At 45.1% G+C, this 20,360-nt stretch overlaps 1 protein-coding gene across 1 annotated transcript in view; it reads right to left on the reverse strand.

The window, feature by feature from the left end:
* The window catches only part of RIOK3 (RIO kinase 3), a gene marked incomplete in the record, with an annotated part of 1,226,621 nt that overhangs the window by 1,077,628 nt on the left and 128,633 nt on the right, over positions 1 to 20,360 (reverse strand). The window contains 2 exon segments of the mRNA XM_044065363.1: positions 3,195 to 3,299; positions 3,387 to 3,532. Of these exon segments, the coding sequence (XP_043921298.1) occupies positions 3,195 to 3,299; positions 3,387 to 3,532 (251 nt within the window).

Raw genomic sequence — 20,360 nt, forward strand, 5'->3', positions numbered from 1 at the left:
AAACAACTCACAACAGACAAAATATGCCTTACGCTAAAAACATCAGTCCTTGACAGGAAACTTAATTGGGAGGGGTCTTCCCGGAATTGATCCAGTTGTAGGATAGCTGAAATCAATCTTTTTGTCTACACTCAACATTTAGTTGGCAAAATTCTGTTCTAGGACTCCATGCCAGAAGGCCTGAACGACAGATACTTTTTCTTCTACTTGCTCAGAAATTTTCCTGTATGCATTCTTACCCTTTCCACTAATATCCAGGATCATTCTGAATCTTCAGAAGACCTCTGCATAGATCACTGTGGTGATTCCCTTTTGGCACAGGCAACAATGGTTCTCCCTTCTTTTGGGAATGGTGAGGGTTAATTACAAGTTTCTTCACAGACTGCACACACTAACACAAGACAAGCATTGTTTAATACATCCTAATCCCAAACAAATGCAACTGCCTATATGGATAGTCGAGAATCTTAATACCTTTTAGGCAAATATTTTCTGAGGATGTGCAGCAGGTATTAAAGGAGGCTAGAACACCTGCTACTAGAAAATCATGTATTAGTAAATGGAAAAGGTTTTATATTTGGTATCAAGATAGGAACCAGCACCCATTCAGAGAGAGTGCTGCTCACATTCTACATCATTTGTGCGCATTACTATCCTTTAGCCCATCTCACTCCTCTATCAAAGTGTACTTCTCAGCCATTTCAGCATGTTTGCCCATGCATACCCCTCTGTCACTGCAATCTCATGTGAAATGTTTTTGAATGTGTTGCATATCAAGCTTCCAAGAAAACAGGTGGCTTCTCCTTAGGATCTTAATTTTATGTTAGAAAAACTTAACTCTTGTTCCACTTGAACCAGATGATCAGGCTAACCTAAGGTCCTTAACATGGAAAGCTGTGCTGCTCATTGCTCTGACCTCAGCAAGAAGAGCACCTGAGTTGCAAGCTCTTATGACGGATCAACCCCATTTCATTTCTAACAAAGGATGGGTTTCTTTGAGAAGTAGTCCCTCATTTATGCCTAAAGTTGTGCTAGAGTGTACTCTGAACCATGATGCAGTAGCTGATCCCCCACTCCATCCCCTTTACTATTATATGTTTTTGAAGCCAGGGTGAAAACCCTTATGTTTACTTTCCTAGCACTGTCCTTGTCAGGCCTTTAGCCTCCCTCTCTTTGGTGGCATGAAAGCTCTGAAGTTCTTTGTGCCCATACTAGTCTTTTTAGTCTGATTGGGCTAACAATCTGGGCATATGGAGGGTGCCCTAAAGTTTTGGAAGCTGGCTGTTATAACCCTAGCGGGATACAACCCATATGGCTATGACTACTGAAGCAGAGATTATTTCCGCCTCTACTGTAATGGTAAGTTTACTTACATAACTATACTTTGTATGCCTTGTCTTCTCCCAAACCAGTGTTTCACAAGGACAGAATCTCGTTATGCACAAAACTTCTCCTTCTTCAACTAGCATCCAAAAATTATTTGGATTGGTCTACTCACCTGACATACGTCTTCCCCAAATCATTCAAACAAGAGAGACTACATACTTCAAATATTAGATGTTAATCAGCACCTAAGGTTTTACCTCCACTGAATGAAGACTTAAAAATGAATGATTCTAAACTTTCCAAGGTCACTTCATCCAGATGTCTCTCTCGGTCTCTGACTTTTACATTTACGTATTCTGCCAACAACCATTCCTTAGCATACAAACTTAAGGCTCATTTTTATAAAGGTCACTGGCTACTTCTGCCACCTTCTTAAGGGATTCTTCAGTTGGTGAAATATGTGCAGTTGCAATTTGATTAATGCTGCTTACATTTGCAAATCATTACATACGAGATATAATTTCAAGGACAAGAGTTTCTGTCGGAGCCAACATCCTTAAGGATCGCCTGTCATGATTCCACCCAGATATACAGTAGCTGGGGATTCTGAACCATCTCTGTTGGATCAAATGGACAGGATGACTAGGACAGGGTAGTTATGTATATAACATAACATTAGATCTTTTCATCTAGGATTGTCAGATATGACAACCCTCCCTCCATCCACCTTCCAGCTGTTAACTCCAAAGGACCTGTAGGATCTTTCACCCTTCTCTATGGGTTCTGTAACACTCACTCTTTTTTTAATCATCAAGCAACAAATTCAATTTGAGGCACTTCACCTACAGGTGAATTACAGGTATGAAAAGATTTAAAGGAGCCTGCAGCTGGAGCACTAGTTTCCCAAGCTTGGATCCAACAAGTAACTGGAGGAACAATAAGTTGGATCAGATGGACATGGATGAAAAGACAGTGCATAGCCATGTTTTTTTTTTGTCTCTGAAGTCTATGACTTTAATGATACTGCTAATGGCGACCTTTCTTAAAAAGCAGACAAGCAAGGCAAAAAAAAGCTCAGTAAATCACAATGTGTGATAACAGTATGAAGTAAATCAGTAAATACCAGGCAGGTGCCTATTATATCTGAAGGCTTAATCTAAGCTTAAGCACTGGATAACAGAAGTCTTTCAAATCATGAGTACATGCACAAAACTGAACAGAGATGCTCTTTAATGTTTCTTTTCAACATTTAAGATTCAGAATGTGGTATCATAAGCTCACACTTGTAAAAATGGTTGCCCTGTAGCTCCATCAGCAAAAGTGCAATTCAATGGACAGCACAATGCTGTGGAAAAATGTTCCTTGTTAACAGGAGTAAAGGCATTTTAAGACCATAAAAAGCGGGGAACATTCAGCCTAGAAATGAAGCAGGCTCCATCCAGATAAAACAAAGTTCACTTCTGTCCATTTTCAAGCACAACTAAGATCTATGGATGGGAAACAGAAAATTTACCCCAGAACTGCCCCCTGTATTTCTAATGGATTGAGGCAGCTACTAAATGTTTTATCCCATGCACGGGTACCCTCAATCGTCTATGTTATGATCCCAGTTATTCTCATTACAGATTTATCAACCATAGGATGGGTAAGGCCCATCTATAACCCAATGGGATAGGTTATTTTGAGCACAAAAAAGTAAACTGGCTATGCTTAAAAAGGCCCTTAAGGACAGCTAGTCTAGTACTTACTTATGAACCTATTAAAATATGGACATGAACGGCATATGCTTATTTTCTTGAAATCCCAACAAATGATTTCTGAAAATTGAATACAATATATTACAGCACATAAACATTGCTCTGTTTTACCAGCTTTGTAGGGGTCATGACGTGTATCCTGCCAGTCTACTTCGTCCTCTGAGCTATCACTATCAAAGGGTTGTAGTTTTCTGTAATTCTCAAAGGATACAGTCACTGGAAAAAAAAGCAGAATGAAATACATCTGTTAAGCAAAGCTACAAATAACTTTAAGACATTATTTCACAAATTTCAGTAATTTACCTTTACTGTCTCCATTAAATTTCTTCTCCTCACGCTTTAGTTGTGCATCAAACTCTCTATCATACTCCATCTGCAGCATTTGTGCCAGCACCATGTCACTAGATGTATCAATATTGTCTCCAGTAACGAAAGGCATTTCATCAACACTGTGAAGAGGCAAAAGTATCTTGCTTTATGATGGTAGAAGGCACTACATTCAAAAAATGCTCCAAAATGCAGCAAACATTACAATGTATGGTGAAATGTCATAAATCTTCAGCGAGGACGGCAAGAAGTTAATTCTTAAGGTTCCCACTTGCCACTAAAACATATTTTGTGAGAGGTACTTACCATAACATTAAATAATGAAGCATCCAGTTCTTCACAATGCTATATAGGTATACATTTCAAAGGATACTAAAGACAGCAAACTTTTTTCCATTAGCAAAAATAAGAAGTTATGTTCTTACCATAACGTTCCATGTGAATTGTTCATCTCGCCTTTGTTCTTACACACGGGTTCGGAGCCGATCCTCGGCTCCGAGTCGGCCGCATCACCAGCTCCGCATCTTCGAGAAAGCTCGAGGCACAGTAATATCCCATGATCCTCAGGTGCTAACCCTCAGATCTAGTTTGCTATACCAGAAGAATCCCTTTAGAACTGTGCTTTGAACACTTAGAAACAGATACTACACACTGTCTGGAACCCTACCCTCAAATAGAGGAGAAAAGATGCCATTACTAATGTACAAGAATAAGCTGAATGCTAACAATATCTAGAAAAGACTGAAAAGGAATTCAGTCGAACCCATTCTCCCAGACCGCAGGACGGGGGATGGAGGGGGGGAATGTAAGAACAAAGGCGAGATGAACAATTCACATGGAACGTTATGGTAAGAACATAACTTCTTAATGTGAAATTGTTCAATCTCACCGTTTGTTCTTACACACGAGTAGCGTCCCTAGCTGCTTTTTCCTGGGTGGCTCAAGGGAGAACATTCCTGAGTACAGTGGAACCAAACGTCGCCCTGTCCCTGGAGCTTTTGTCTAGTTTATAGTGGGCGATAAAAGTATGTGGTTTTGCCCAAGTTGCCGCTGCACAAATGGTATCTAAAGGCAAACGAGCGGTATGGGCTGAAGAGGTAGCGATCGACCTTGTAGAATGAGCTCTGGGTTTGAAAGGGAGTTGCTGTTTCGATTCAGCATATACAAAATGTATGCAATCTGAGAGCCATTTGGATAAGGTAACCTTCGTTACTGCCAGTCATTTCCTTTGGTCAGCATATGAGACAAATAGTTGGTCTGACTTTCTATATTCTTTTGTCCTATGTAAGTAAAATCTCACTTGCCTGTGAACGACCAATTTGTGCAATGTGTATTCTAACTTATTGGAATGGTTTTTGAAGGTAGGTAGTTCGATAGACTGATTGATGTTTTGAATCGAACAAACCTTCGGAAGGAAGGACGGATTGGTGCGCAAGGTTACGCTATCTGGATGAAAAATCATGTACGGGGGTCGGATAGATAGAGCCTGCAACTCAAACTCTCCTGGTGGAAGTGATGGCAACCAGAAAAAGTGTTTTCCATGAAAGAAATTTTAACGGAGTTGTGGCTGCTGGTTCAAATGGGGGCAACATGAGTTGTGACAGCATGAGATTAAGATTCCAAGGGGCTACTGGATTACGAAAGGGGGGATGGAGGTGAAAGGTACCTTTCATGAAGGCTTTACAAAGCCTGTGGGACATAAGAGAACCATCTTCATGGCCTATATGAAAACTGGATATAGCCACCAGTTGAACCCTTATCGTGGACGTTGATGCACCTTCTTGAAAAAGTGTGGTAAGAAAATCTAGTATCTTGTGTACTGGAGCCCCAAATGGATCTATACCTTGTTTGGAGGCCCAGTGCGCAAAACGATTCCATTTGCTGTTGTACAATTTCCTTGTAGATGGTTTGTGACAAGATACAATAATTTGTTGTACTGCAGGGGATAGTAACTCTGACCTGGCTAAGATGGGAAGCGGAGCAGCCAAGCTGTCAGTTTGAGGGACTTGAGGAAAGTGTGAGCAACTCCCGACGAATGTGTCAACAGGTCTGGCTCCGGATCCAGCATCCATGGTTCTTCCACTTGATGAGATTGAAGGAAGGGAAACCAGATTTGTCGAGGCCAGAATTGGGCTATCAGTATTATGGTCCTGTTTGGCTTTCTGCAAGAACCTGGGAATTAGTGGAACAGGAGGAAAAGCGTAAAGGAGACCCGGGGGCCAATCGTGTACCAGTGCGTCCCCGGGGACACCCCCCTGAGGGGGTAACAGGGCAAAGTAGCTTCTGCATTTGGCATTCAATGGGGATGCAAACAGGTTGCAGCAAGGCTGGCCCCATCTGCGGAACATCTCTTCCGCCACTCGAGGTTTGAGGGACCACTCGTGAGGGAACAGGATGGCTCTGCTCAGCCTGTCCGCGATTACGTTGGAAGTCCCCGGGATGTGCGTTGCTATCAGAAAGCATCCAGTGGACTTTGCCCATTGCCAAATTCTGAGGGCCTCTGCATAACGGGTAAGATCTGATTCCCCCTTGCTTGTTTATGTACCAGACCACTGACATGTTGTCTGTCTGAACTGTCACTGTTCCCCGAGGTAAGGACTTGTGAAAGTGTTGCAATGCTAGAAACACTGCCCTCAGCTCTAAAACATTGATGTGCAGGTTGTACTCCAAGTTGGACCATTGACCTTGGACTGTTTGTCCCTGAAAAAATCCCCCGCACCCTATCAGGGAAGCGTCCGTGGTTAGAGTTGCTACCGGACTGGGTAACACAAACGGTCGTCCTAGTGTTAGATCTTGACTGTGTATCCAACCACAAGAGATCCTTCTTGCAAAAATTCGTGATCAAGATTTCGTGAGATAGTGGAAGTTGTCGATACGACCACTGGGTGAATAGCATCCATTGAAGAATCCTCATATGCATCCTGCCTAAGGGAACTACAATAAGGAAGGCTGCCATCAAGCCTAGTAAATATTTGTCGTGCAGGGACTCTCTTGCTCTGAAGGACTGAAATTTGATGTCTGAGGTCTGACACTCTTGGTGGGGGGAGAGTAACTCGAGCCAGGGAGGTGTCTAGCTGTGCTCCTATAAATAAGATACGCTGTGACGGCGATAAGACAGACTTTCCAAAATTCACCGTTATGCCTAGCGAGGAGCAGAGACTGATGGTGTAATCCCTGGCTTGTAGAAGATGATACTCGGTGGTGGCGGATAGGAGCCAGTCGTCTAGATAAGGAAACACCCGGAATCCCCTTCATCTCAAGTGAGACGCTACTACTGCCATGCATTTGGTGAACACCCTGGGGGCTGAGGTTAGACCAAAGGGCAGAGCGCGAAACTGAAAATGACTGGCTCTCAGCCGGAAGCGCAGATGATCTCTGGACGCCTTGGCCATCTTGATATGGTAGTACGCGTCTGACATCTATAGAGCACATCCAGTCGCCCTTCTGCAGAAAGGGAAGGATTGACTGTAGCATGACCATCCAGAAAGTACAGTTTTGTACCTACCATAAATGTAGATGTTCGAAGATCCACATTGCTGCAGTCCTTACATATGGGTAGTCCGCTGTCCTCGGTCGGCCCGAATACCAAAGTATTAGGCTGACGTCGGTCAAGGCGCTTAAAACTGACATCAGGACGTCAGGGTACAAAAGCGCATGACCAACGTCATTTCCTCAGTCTTTCCTTGCCCCAGATGTCAGAAGGCCCTAACAAAAAAGGCCAAAGCCAAAAACCAGCAAAAACTAACCAACCACCCGTGCACTAACCATATTTACAATATGTACAACACAAAACACATCACTACCTTCAATAACAGAGGGAAGGAGGGGACTGCAGCAATGTGGATCTTGAACATCTACATTTATGGTAGGTACAAAACTGTACTATGTTCTTCATCTCACATTGCTGCAGTCCTTACATATGGGTAGAATCCCAAAGCAGAGGTAAGGGAGGATGGAAAAACTATAAAGCATTAGGAGCTGCCAAAATGCCCTGTAAAATTGCAGTGGCAAACCCAGCCCTAGATTTAGAGTAAAGTGGAAGGTGGTAATGCCTAGAGAAAGTATGCACTGAACTCCAAGTAGCTGCTTCCAAAATATCTTTAGTAGCCACCCCCCTTAAAAAAGCTGTAGAAGTGGCGGTAGCCCTAGTGGAATGAGGCCTAATCCCAGCTGGAATCTCCTTACCATGATGGGAATAACAGAAAGCAATACAAAACCAATCCACTTAGAAATAGTTTGTTTTGAAACAGGTTTGCCCTGAGAACCCAAAGCAAAAGAAACAAACAACTGCTGAGACTGCCTGAACCCTTTAGTTCTGCTCAAATAATATCTCAACTGTCTGTGTATATCCAAAGTGTGCAAAATCCTTTCCCCTTTATTTTGGGGGTTTGCATAAAAAGTAGGCAAATGAATAGTTTGGTTTAAAGCCACACTAGAAACCACTTTAGGCATAAAAGAAGGGTTAGTACACAAAGACACCCTATCCTTGTGGAAAATTAAGAAAGGCTCAACTGCCATAAGGGCCTGTAATTCAGAAACCCTTCTCGCAGAGGTAATGGCCAACAAAAAAGCAGTCTTCCATGATAAATATTTCAACTCTGCAGATGCTGCAGGCTCAAAAGGTTGTAGAGTGAGTTTCTCCAACTCAAAATTGAGATCCCAAGCAGGAGTAGGAGCTCTACGTGGGGGTCTTATATTCTTCGCCCCTCTAAGGAATTGCTTAAACAAAGGCTGAGAAAATAATGGTGGGTCACAGTCATAGTGAGCAGAAATTGCTGCAGCATGAACCTTTATAGAGGAGAAGGACAAACCTTTGTCCAATAACTCAGTAAGGTATTGAAGCGTAACACTCAAATTAGGTTTAGAAACATCAAAGTCCTTTGCTGTACTCCAAAATAAAAATCTCCTCCATTTATCTGCGTAAACTTTCCTTGTACTAGGCCTTCTGGCCTCCAAAATAACATTCAAAACTTGTTGTGGAAGCTGAGACCCTCCAGGGTTTAAAACAGAATATGCCAGGCTGTCAGATGTAGAGAATGAAGTTTGACATTGAGTAAATGACTGTTCTCCTGAGACAGCAGGTGAGGAATCGAAGGCAAAGGCCATGGAGGCTCCCGTACCAGACTTCTCAGTAATGGGTACCAGTGCTGTCGAGGCCAATCTGGAGCTATTAAAATCATGTTTGGCTTGTCCTGTCTGACCTTCAGGAGTACCTTTGGGAGGAGAGGCAGAGGTGGAAAGGCATACACGTGAAGATTGCTCCAATTGAATGAGAGAGCATCCACTTTCCAAGCTGTGGGATGAAACCTTTTGTGCAAAACTTTGGCAGCTGGTAATTTAGTGGAGAAGCGAACAGATCTATGTCTGGAGTTCCCCATAACACTGTCAATCTCTGAAATACATGAGGATCCAATTTCCACTCGTGGGGATCCATAATTTGTCTGCTCAACACATCTGCTAAGGAGTTCTGTGCTCCTGGCAGAAACCTTGCCTGAAGATTTAGCTGTAAACTGAGAGCAGTCTCCCACAAAATCATTGCTTGTCTGCATAGAGGATAAGAATGCTTGTTGATGTACCACATGACAGTTGTGTTGTCTGTTTGAATCAACACCTGCCCTGGAAGAAGTAAATCCTTGAAAGCTATCAAAGCAAATTGGACTGCTAACATCTCCTTCAAGTTGATATGTAGATGTTGAAGTCTGGCAGGCCACATGTCTTGTACCCATTTTCCATTTAGATGAGCTCCCAAGCTTTGTCTGAGGCATCTGTCGTTAAAATCTGACTCGCCTCTGGCCGGGTCACAGAGAGTCCCTTGTTTAGGTGACATTCCTGAGCCCACCACAAAAATTCCTTTTGAATGCAAGGTATTATCTGAATGACAGTGTCCAAATCTTGGCAGTGCTGTGTCCATACATTCTTGAGATACCATTGTAGCTTCCTCATATGCAGTTTGGCATTGGGAAGTACCAGAATACAAGATGCCATGAACCCCAAGGCTTGAAGGACTGTCCTTGCAGTCAGCCTGGACTGACGAGACAATTGGTGGAAGTAAAGAGAAAGATTCTTTTGTTTGTCCGGGGTCAAAAAGGCCATCTGGGATGCTGTATTCAGTCTCACACCCAGAAAGCACATGTCCTGAGAGGGTACTAGACTGGACTTTATTTCGTTCACAGAATACCCCAGGCATCTTAACACTGCCATCACATACTGTAAATGATGAAGAAGTTCGTCCTTTCCTTGGGCCAGAATCAGGCAATCGTCCAAATAAGGATAGATTTGAATTCCTCTTTGCCTGAAGAAAGCTACCACTGGAGCCAGAACCTTCGTGAACACTCTGGGCGCAGTAGATAGGCCAAAGGGCAATGCAGAGAACTGATAATGTGAAGTCCCAGCCAGCAGATACTTCCTGCAACTGGGCCTGATAGGAGCATGAAGGTAAGCCTCCTTGAGATCCAGAGTCACCATCCAGTGATCTTTGCCCAGCAGAGGTAAAAGCTGTTGTAACGTCAACATTTTGAACTTGGGAATGTCCAGATATGTGTTGAGGATAGATAAATCCAAAATTGGTCTCCACGTGTTTCCTTTCTTTGGTACTAGAAACAGGCGAGAATAAAATCCTAGGCCCACTTCTGGCAGAGGGACCGGTTGTATGGCCCCTATTTGAAGTAGTAGAGAAATTTGTTTGTGAGCCTCTAGTCTTTGCTGATGAGGAACGTCCGGCATGCCTTTGAAAGGAGGCAAGGTATGGAAATAAAACTTGTAACCTTGGTGTATGATATCCAATACCCATTTGTCTTGGATAATCAACATCCAATTTTCCTTGAAAAGTGCTAACCTTCCTCCCAAAGGTGCTGCCAGGCAAGAAGGATCTGGCAGCTGAAAAAGTAGGTCATTGGGCCTGTTTACGAAAGGACTGGCCCCTGCCCTCACCAAGATTGTGCAGGTGAACTCCCTGTTCTAGGTCTGAAAGAACTCTGAGCTCTGCCCCTACCACGTCTAGATCTACCCCTAGACTGAGAATCATAAGAAGGATACGTCCACCCCTTAGCAGGCCAATTCCTACTAAACTGGAGGCTGAACTTACAAAAATCTTTAACAGCCTGCATAGACTTAGCCTTGTCTTCCATTTTCTTCAAGACTGACTCCACAGGTGAACCAAACAACACATCAGACTGCAAAGGAGCATCCAAAATCCTTGTCTTAACATGGTCAGATAAATTCTGATCCTTCAGCCAGGCGTGCCTGCGAAGAACTGAGCCAGTGGCAGCCACCCTAGACGCAGGCCTGCACAGCATCAAAACCACACTGTAAAGAATGCTTACCCACCTGTTCTCAGACATGCACCAAATCTTGTAATTCTTTACACTCAATGCCTCCAGAGCATCCACCTTAGACTTCAATTGAGAAAGAAGAAAGTTTTGATATTTCAACATATGAAACTGGCAATTGAAAGCCCTCATAGCTAAGGTAGAAGATGTATAGACCTTCTTTCCCCATCTATCCAAAGCTCTGGCTTCTTTATCTAGAGGAACCGGATTTTTACAACGGAGGCCTTGACACCCTTAGGTCCCTGACTAATAGTTTCTGGGTCCGCCCTAGGACTCTTATAAAGATATTTATGAGCCTCAGGCACCCTGTAATACCTATCCGGTTTAACAGGAGCAGGAGGCAGAGAATCAGGATTAAGTGAAGCCTCTGCAAACACATCTTCCACAACATCCAGAACAGGGGGTATATAGCCAAGGGCCTATGCTGGGGTAACAGCAAAAATTCCCTAAGCCTTTTCCGAGAATCAGAGAAGTCCTGACCTTCCCACTTAAAATGTTCCCTCATAGAATGAAGTGTCTCTGAAAAGAAAAATCCTCTGGAGGAGAAGCAGAAGGAGTGGAATCATCTGCATCAGAATCAGAATAAGGAGAGTACTCCTGCAAGTCTTCAGCTGAAGACTCTGAAACATCCAAGCCTGCTCAAAACTTCCCAACTCTGGCTCCACCCTAGGCCTCTTATCAGGAGGCAAAGAACCTCTAATCAGAGTAATCAAATCTTCTGCCATTTTAAGCATGTGCTTCTTAGGCACAGACCCTGCTGAACTAGGAGTGACACCAACAGAAGCTAAAACTGGCCTGCCTCTGGGAGAAGCCTTGGAAACAGAAGGAGAAGGCCTAACCACCCTAGGAAGGGAGGGAGTACAGTAACTTGAGAAGCCCCTTCAGCCTGACCTGCCTCCTGAGAGACCACCTCCTGCAAAATCAAAGTCTCCCTGAGACTCCAGAGAAGTCTCCGCCAGAACCACCGGTTCCACTGAAGCCTCTAAAGAACACGACTCATCTTGCCTGGGTTTAACTGTTTTGTCTTTGCGCTTAGAAGCGGGCCGGAGAATCCGACGGCATATTATAATTGCACCACTTCCCAAAGACCAGCCTAGCACAATCTAACCTTCGCTAATAGTGCGTTTATTGAACCTAGCACAAAAGCGACACCCAACAACGCCGTGCTCAGGCCCCAAACAAGGAATACACAAGGAATGATAATCCCTATGCGTATCTGTTTCCCACAAGAAATACAGTTATTCACTTTTTCTGACATCCGGTAAAACACTGAGGCAAGAAAAACAAAATATTCTAGACTTTAGCCAACTTGGATTCGGTCTGAAACTAAAAATTTCAGAACGCGCTGCTTCTGCATCGGACCATGCGGCAAAAAAGACTGAGGAAATGACGTCGGTCATGCGCTTTTGTACCCTGACGTCCTGATGTCAGTTTTAAGCGCCTTGACTGACGTCAGCCTAATACTTTGGTATTCGGGCCGACCGAGGACAGCGGACTACCCATATGTAAGGACTGCAGCAATGTGAGATGAAGAACATCTTTTCCTTTTTCACGAAGGCATTTAATTTGCTGAGGTCCAAAATTGGCCTCCAGTCCCGTTTTCTTTGGAACTAAAAAGAACCTTGAGAAAGTTCCGGATCCTATTTGGTCCGCCGGGACTGGTTGGATGACTCTGTTTTCGAGCAACCTTCCTATCTCTACGGTTGCCTGGTCTCGCAGACTGGGTGGAACGTCTGGGAGCTTTTTGGAGTTGGGTAGCATTCTGATGAATGGAATGTTGTAGCCTCTGGTAACTATGCTTTTTACCCAGGAATCTGATGTAAGATTTAGCCAGGCCTCTGGGTATAAAGCCAAGCGACCCCCGACTGCCTCCAGAGTAGGACAGTCAGGCATGCACTCAGGAGTGCTGGAAGGGCTTCCCAGGGGAAAGTCTCTCTGTCGCCCTGATTTTGCGGACCCCTCTCTGCTGGCTGGGCAGCGTCTTCCGTTTCTTCCCCCTCCTCTGCCTCTGGAGGGGGCCTCACTTTGGGTGGGCTGAAAGGATCCCCGAGTCTTTCGGAACCACATTTTTCCACCTCGTTGCCCTTTAGGGTAGGGTCTAGATGGGATGGAAAAACGGATCCCTATGGCAGACAGGGTCTTCCCTTCTTGTTCACACCTAGTGAGAGTCTCCTTTACTTTGGGCCCAAACAAGGAGGCACCATCAAAGGGGGCATTGGCAAAGGAAGACTTAAAGGCTTCCGCAAAGGAGCATAAGCACAACCAGGATTGCCTCCTTAGGGCGATCGCTGAAGCTGCTGCTCTACTCGACCCTTCGGCTGCGTATGAAATCAGCCTCATGGATGAGTTCACTATGGAGTTTAGGGTGTTAAGTTGCACTGTCACTTTCTCAGCGACAGCAGCATCTGTGTTTCCCTGGAGAGTATCTCCTAGTTCCTTAATGAGATCTCTCTCTAAATGCGTGAAATGCGTAAGGTAGTTGAGCGATCGGATGGAAAAAGTCGCAGAACTAAATACGCACTTCCCATATCTGTCCATCGTCCTAGAATCCTTATTAGGAGGATGGACAAAGGAAGATGATTCAGACATCTCCTTCTTAGTGGCCGCCGCCACCACCATAGTATCCATGGGAACCCCTTTTGTAAGATAAGATTTGTCCTGGGGGGCCGTCATGTATTTATTTGGCTTGCGAGGGACTGGTTCCACTGTATCGGATGTTTCCCAAGCCCTCCGGGCTATTAGATCCATGAGATCGTCAAATGGCGGGGTCACCCAGGAGGTAGAAGGTTGAGTCCCAAATGCCTTCAGCAAGACAGATTCATCCACAGAAGGGGTAAGGGTTTGCCAGTCTCCCCTTTGTTTCAGGATTTCCAAAATGTCTGCAAACGAGACATCCTCAGAGGGGGACCGTGGGGATCCTTCTGTTTCATCTAAATCGGTGTCAGATGTGAGAGATTCCTGGGGGGAATCGATGTGCCTCCTCTTGCACAATCGTTTCCTCAGAACATCCTCAGCGGGAGCTACTGGGGATGCATCTGAGGAACCAGAGTCACCCTGTGGGGACTTCTGAGGCATTGGGTCTCGACGCTTGGTAGGGGCCGAAGGCACAGAAGCAGAACGCGGACCTTTTGGGGGAAGGAGAAGAAGATACTGATGATGTATGTGTCTGATCAGACAAGACCTTCCTCATGATGTCAAAGGCACCGGTGCTCCGACCCGAAGATCCGACCCGATCCGAAAAAGGTGGTCGTTTCTCCAGAATCGGAACCACGGGCTCCGACACCGAGGACAGATCCGAACTGATCTGAGCCGAGGCACCGAGGGGAAGAGTCGGAACCGATATCTCAGTTCGACTGTCCCCCCCAGAACCTAGGAAAGATCTTCAGCTCCGAGACTTTCCGGCTGGTTCCGAAGGAGTCGAGATCAACGGAGCCGATAGCGCTACTGGAGGCTTCAGCACCGAGGGCTCTACAATCATCGGTTCTTCGATTCCTAGCTCCGATGACTCGACGGGTCTCGGAGGAGGAAGTGTTGAGGGAACAGGAATAGTCTCAAGTTTCGAAATCAGCTGGGACGAAACCTCGATTAGTTTGGACACAGTCGAGTTCTCCATAAGCTTCTGTACCACTCGGTCCACATCGGAGTTGGAAAGCGGCCTCGAAGAATGGGTCGAAGGGATCAAAGCCGTCACAGAGCGAAGGATAGAAAGCGGTGGTACCTCTGACACCGGCTCCAAGACCCGAGTCTCGGTCAGGGATAAACGCTCAACACCTGGCACAGAGGTCATAGGAGCCGGCGTCCAAATCTGAAAAGAGGTGCTTGGAGCTGATGACTTGGGCTCCGACACTCTTGAAGACTTCGACCCCTTCGAAGACTTGGATACCTGTTCAGCATTGTCAAGGGCCTCTTGAAAATCGGGTTAAGCAACCCTCTGTCAACCAACTTCCTGCGTCTTTCCAGCACGACCCTCCCACTAAAGGAATGACAAATGGAACAGTCTTCCGGCAAGTGGAGAGGGCCAAGACAGTAGACGCAGGATGAGTGGTTATCAGTAATGGACATCTTCTGTCCGCACTGACATCTTTTAAGGCCTGATTTGGCTTTCTCTGACATTTTGAATATATATATAGAAAAAGTCCAAAAAACACAGCACACTTAAGAAACACACTATATAAATCTAAGTGTAACAATTTTAAAAGTCTAGAATAATTATAATAAACCAACAGTTTAATTCTGACCTAATATAATATAGAAAATCCAAAAAGTACAGTTTTGTACCTACCATAAATGTAGATGTCCGATAGGTATGCATCTGCAGTCATCACATATGGGTTGTCCTGCCTCAGGCAGCCCCTCGGTCGGCCGGATTCCAAAGTCTGGGTCCGGCGTCAGCTGATGTCGCACATTCCCCGACGTCAGAGCGCCTGGGGTATAAAAGCATCAGCCAACACCATCTTCCTCAGTTTTTCTTGCCCCGGATGCCAGGTGCCCTCTAAGGAAGGCTAAATTTGGAGAGATGCATTTAATAATCCAAACATGCACAGGAATATAAAAAACAAATACACCATAATAGATCCCCCCAGCTAGGTATATGAGGGGACGTACCCATGAAATAACACAGAGGGGAAGGAGGGAGGGTAAACCTGACTGCAGATGCATACCTATCAGACATCTACATTTATGGTAGGTACAAAACTGTACTATGTCCTTCAAGGATGCATCTGCAGTCATCACATATGGGTAGAGTACCATAGCCAATCTGGGGGTGGAGGAACCAAGTAAAGGATGGTGTAGCTAAAATACCCTGCAGGACAGCCATAGCAAAGCCTGCTCTGGATCTGGAATATAAGGGTAAATTGTAATGCTTGGCAAATGTATGCACGGAGCTCCATGTGGCAGCTTCTAAAATGCCCTTGGTAGCCACCCCTCTTAAGAAGGCTGTGGAGGTGGCTGTTGCTCTCGTGGAATGAGGTCTAATGTTAGCTGGTACAGTCTTTCCATGAAAGGAGTAACAAAAGTGAATGCATTTTCCTATCCATTTTGAAATTGTCTGTTTGGAAATTGCTTTACCTTGTGTACCAGCAGTATATGCTACCAACAGCTGGTCAGTTTTTCTGTAACTTTTAGTTCTGTCCAGGTAGTAGCGCAACTGTCTGTGTATGTCCAGGGTGTGCAGAAGTTTCTCCCCTTTGTTTTGTGGATTTGGAAAGAAAGTAGGCAAGTGAATAGCTTGGTTTAATGAAACCCTGGATACCACTATTGGCATAAATGTAGGATTGGTTCTCAATGAAACTCTGTCCTGATGAAAAATAAGGAATGGCTGTACTGCCATCAGGGCCTGTAACTCCGATACTCTTCTTGCTGAGGTTATGGCCAGAAGGAAGGCAGTCTTTCATGAAAGGTACTGTAGATCTGCAGATGCTGCTGGTTCAAATGGAGGCAGCGTTAGTTTTTCCAACACGAAGTTAAGGTCCCAAGCAGGTAGAGGTGGTTTCCTTGGAGGTTTGATGTTTTTGATTCCTCTTAGAAACTGTCTTAGTAGAGGATGAGAGAAGACAGGTGGATCAGTATTGTACTCTGCTGAAATTGCTGAAGCAAGAATTTTTATGGAAGAATAAGACAGACCATTGTGGAACATTTCTGCCAAATATTCCAGTATATGTGCCATGCTCATTACTGTCGCATCTAGGCCCTTTGTGGTGTTCCAAATGAGAAATCTTTTCCATTTTGCTGAATATGCCTTTCTTGTGGAAGGGCAGCGAGCTTCCATGATGATATATCCTTCACTCTCTGGGATAGCTTATCCTGAGGGGGAGTTAAGGTATTTTCCAGGCTGTTAGTTGCAAGGTTTTCAGGTTGGAATGCAGAGTTTTGTAATTGTGCTGTGTCAGTAATAGTAGCCATAGAGGAAGAGGCCATGGTTTAGTGCGTGACATGCTCTTTAGCAGTGGGTACCTGTGCTGTCTTGGCCAGTCCAGAGCTATCAGAATCACTTTTGGCTGCTCTGACCTGATCTTCAGTAACACCTTGGTCATTAATGGAAGAGGTGGAAATGCATACACTGTTAGATTTCTCCAACTGAAAGAGAGAGCGTCCACTTTCCACGCTTGTGGGTGGTATGACCTTGAGCAGAATGTCTTCAGTTGATGACTGTGAGGGGAGGCAAATAGATCTATGTCTGGCCTCCCCCATGATTGTGTTATCTGTAGGAAAATGCCTGGGTGCAGCATCCATTCGTGCGCATCCATGATATTTCTGCTTAAGCTGTCCGCCAGTATATTGTCTTTCCCTGGCACAAACTGGGCTTGCAGCTGTATATGGAGTTTCAAGAAAAGATCCCATAGATTCATTGCCAGTCTGCACAGAGGGTAGGAATGGGTGCCTCCTTGCTTGTTTATGTACCACATAACTGTGGTGTTGTCTGTCCTTATTAGTAGGTGGCCTTGATGCAGAAAGAGTTTGAAGGCCTCGATTGCATGTATCACTGCTAGCATTTCTTTTTGATTTATGTGCATGCGTAGCTCCTTTTGTGACCACTGTCCTTGAATACCTCGGCCGTACATGTGTGCACCCCAACCTAGGTCTGAAGCGTCCGTTGTAATAGTTTGGGTGGTTTTTGGCTTTGTGAAGGGTAAGCCCCTGTTGGACTGGCTGGCCTGAGCCCACCACAGAAATTCCTTTTGAAGGCATGGAATGAGTGGGATCAAAGTTTCTAAGCTGTGGCTGTGCTGAGTCCATAAACTCCTTAGGTACAACTGTAGTTTTCTCATATGCAGTCTTGCTTGTGGGATCAAAAGAATGCAGGATGCCATGTAACCCAGGGCCTGCAGGATTTTCCTTGCAGTCAGCTGAGTTTGTCTTGTCAGATTCTTGAAGTAATCCGGTAGTTGTCTTTGTTTTTCTTCTGTGAGATAGGCCATTTGGGTGGTTGTGTCCAGATCCGCACCCAGAAAGGTTATTCTTTGGGATGGAACAAGTCTTGATTTGTGCATGTTGACTGTATATCCCAAGGCCTGCAGAAGATTGATGGCATAATTTAAGTCCTTTACCAAAGTTTGTTGGCTGTCCGCTTGTATAAGGCAGTCGTCCAGATATGGGTATATTTGAATCCCCTGAAGTCTGCAGTGTGCAATTACTGATGCCAGGCATTTCGTGAATACTCTGGGCACAGTAGATAAGCCAAAAGGCAATGCTGAGAATTGATAATGCTCTGACCCTGCAAGAAATCTGAGGGGTCTTCTGCAACTTTGTCTAATAGGGACATGCAGGTATGCCTCCTTGAGGTCTAGAGTCACCAGCCAAGACCCCTTGCCCAGCATGGGAAGTTGTTGCTGTAGAGTCAGCATTTTGAATTTTGGCACAATGAGATAAGTATTCAGTGCAGAGAAGTCGAGAATAGGTCTCCATTGATTTTCTTTTCTTGGAACAAGGAAAAGTCTGGAATAAAATCCTTGGCCTTGTTCCGAAAGAGGAACTTTTTCTATAGCTTTCATTTGTTTTAAGTTTGAGATTTATTTCAAAGCCTCTGCCCTTTGATTAGTTGGCAGATCTGGCATGCCTTTTCTTTTTGGCAATGTGTGAAAATGGAACCTGTATCTGTTGTCAATTATTTGCAGTGTCCATTTGTCTCTTGTAATGCTGTACCAATTTTTTGAGAATAAAGAAAGCTTTCCGCCTAAAGGTGCTTCTAATTGAGCCCTGGTTGGCGGAGTCAAAGCAAAGTCATTGAGTCTGTCCTTGTGCAGCAGTTGTAGGTCCTGCACTACCTGTCTGGTTTGGTGGCTGCCATTGACGGCCTCTGTAGGAGCCCCTAGCTTGCCCTCTACCTCTGGCACGCCTGTTCCGGCCTCTCTGAAATCTTTCTGTGTCCGGAAAGGACCAATTCTCGCTATGCCAATTTCTGCTGAATCTTGGTGGTTGGACTTGAAGAAAATCCTTAACTGTTTGCACAGATTTTGCCTTTTCCTCAAATTTCTTTAGGACCTCCTGAGCAGTGGAACCAAATAATTTTTGCTTTTCCAGTGGAGCATCCAGAAGCTTAGCTTTAACATGGTCTGGCAGAGATTGTTCCTTCAGCCAAGCATGCCTACGTATGACTACACCTGTCATTGCTGACCTACATGAAGCTTCCAATGCATCATAACCACACTGCAAGAAATGGTTGCTAACCTGCTGGGAGTTATGTACCAGATCCTGAAGGGATTTGCGATCAAGGGGTTCAGAAGAAGACAGTTTCTTATGCATTTCTTCTAACAAATACTCTTGGTACTGTGTATCATATGAAACTGACAATTTAAAGCCCTCATGGAAAGAGTGGCAGAAGTATACACTTTTTTACCCCATCTCTCTAAAGCCCTGGACTCCTTTGCAGAGGGGAGTGGGTTCCTAGTAGTAGCAGCTGCAACCCCTTTAGGGCCCTGGGAAATAGTTTCAGGATCAGCAGAGTGGGCCTTGTAAAGAAATTTATGTGAGTCCAGGACCCTGTAATACCTATCGGGTTTAACAGGAGCCGGAGGCAGTGTGTCAGGGGTTATACTAGACTCAAGAGTACACATCATCAATGACATTTAAAACAGGAGGAATAGCCAAAGGTCTATGCTGAGGTAAATGTAGAAAGGTTCTTAATCTTTTCCTGGAATCAGAATATTCCTGGCCCTGCCATTTGAAATGTTCTCTCAGAGTGAAGGGTCTCCCCGAAGGATAGCTCTTCAGGAGGGGAGGCGGAGGGGATAGACTCCTCTGCATCCGAATCCTCATAGGCAGAAAAAGCCTCCTCCTGGTAGTCCGAGTGATCAGAGCCATCAGAGACCTCCTCTGAGGAGTAGGAATCAGGGGGGTCAACCCTGGGCCTTTTGTCTAGAGGTGGTTGAGAGCCCCTGTCCGGATGGGGCTGAGAGCCCCTGATTAAGGAGATAAGGTCCTCTGCCAAAGTTAGGATCTGAGAACTAGAAGTGGGTCCCTGAGGAATAACCCTGGGAGGCATAGCTTTTGTGTGTTTAGCAGCTTTAGCCCTGGTAAAAGCCTTAATGGACATGGATGCAGGAGACCTGGCTGCACCACGTGCTGGTGTAGTTTTGTCTAGTGGAATGGTGTCGGAAGCTTCCAAGACACCAGTTTCTGAAGGGAACTCAATAACCGACTTGGCCGGGGCCTCCGGGGCCGAAGCTGTCGGTTAAACGGTTTCAGGGATCGGAAGTACCAAGGACTCGGTATCAGCCGAGACCGAGACACTCGCGGTAGGCCTAGCCGTGGTTTCAGCAGAAACCGTGGCCCGCGTGTGTCGGTCCTTGTCTTTCCGTTTCTTAGATAAATGTTAAGTCGGGGTTTCCGACGGCATTTTATATGAAAAACTAGCCCCAAAAAACTCCTCTGCGAACTCCGACCGACGTCTAAGAGTGCGTCGGTTGAAGGAAGTACAGGCTGAACAGGCCGAGACGTCGTGGTCTGGCCTAAGCAGGGGAGGCAGTAAGAGTGGAAATCCTTATGAGGTATTTGTTTCCCACAAGTTAAACAATTATTAACTTTATCTGACATCGGCTGAGGCAAGAAAGAGTCCCCAACGGGGTACTTAGCTTTTGAAGTCTTCGGTTAGCTGAATTACAGGAGCTGGCCGACCGCGAAC

Source organism: Protopterus annectens, chromosome 3.part0, assembly GCF_019279795.1.
Source record: "Protopterus annectens isolate FY-2018-M chromosome 3.part0, PAN1.0, whole genome shotgun sequence".
NCBI lineage: Eukaryota > Metazoa > Chordata > Ceratodontiformes > Protopteridae > Protopterus > Protopterus annectens.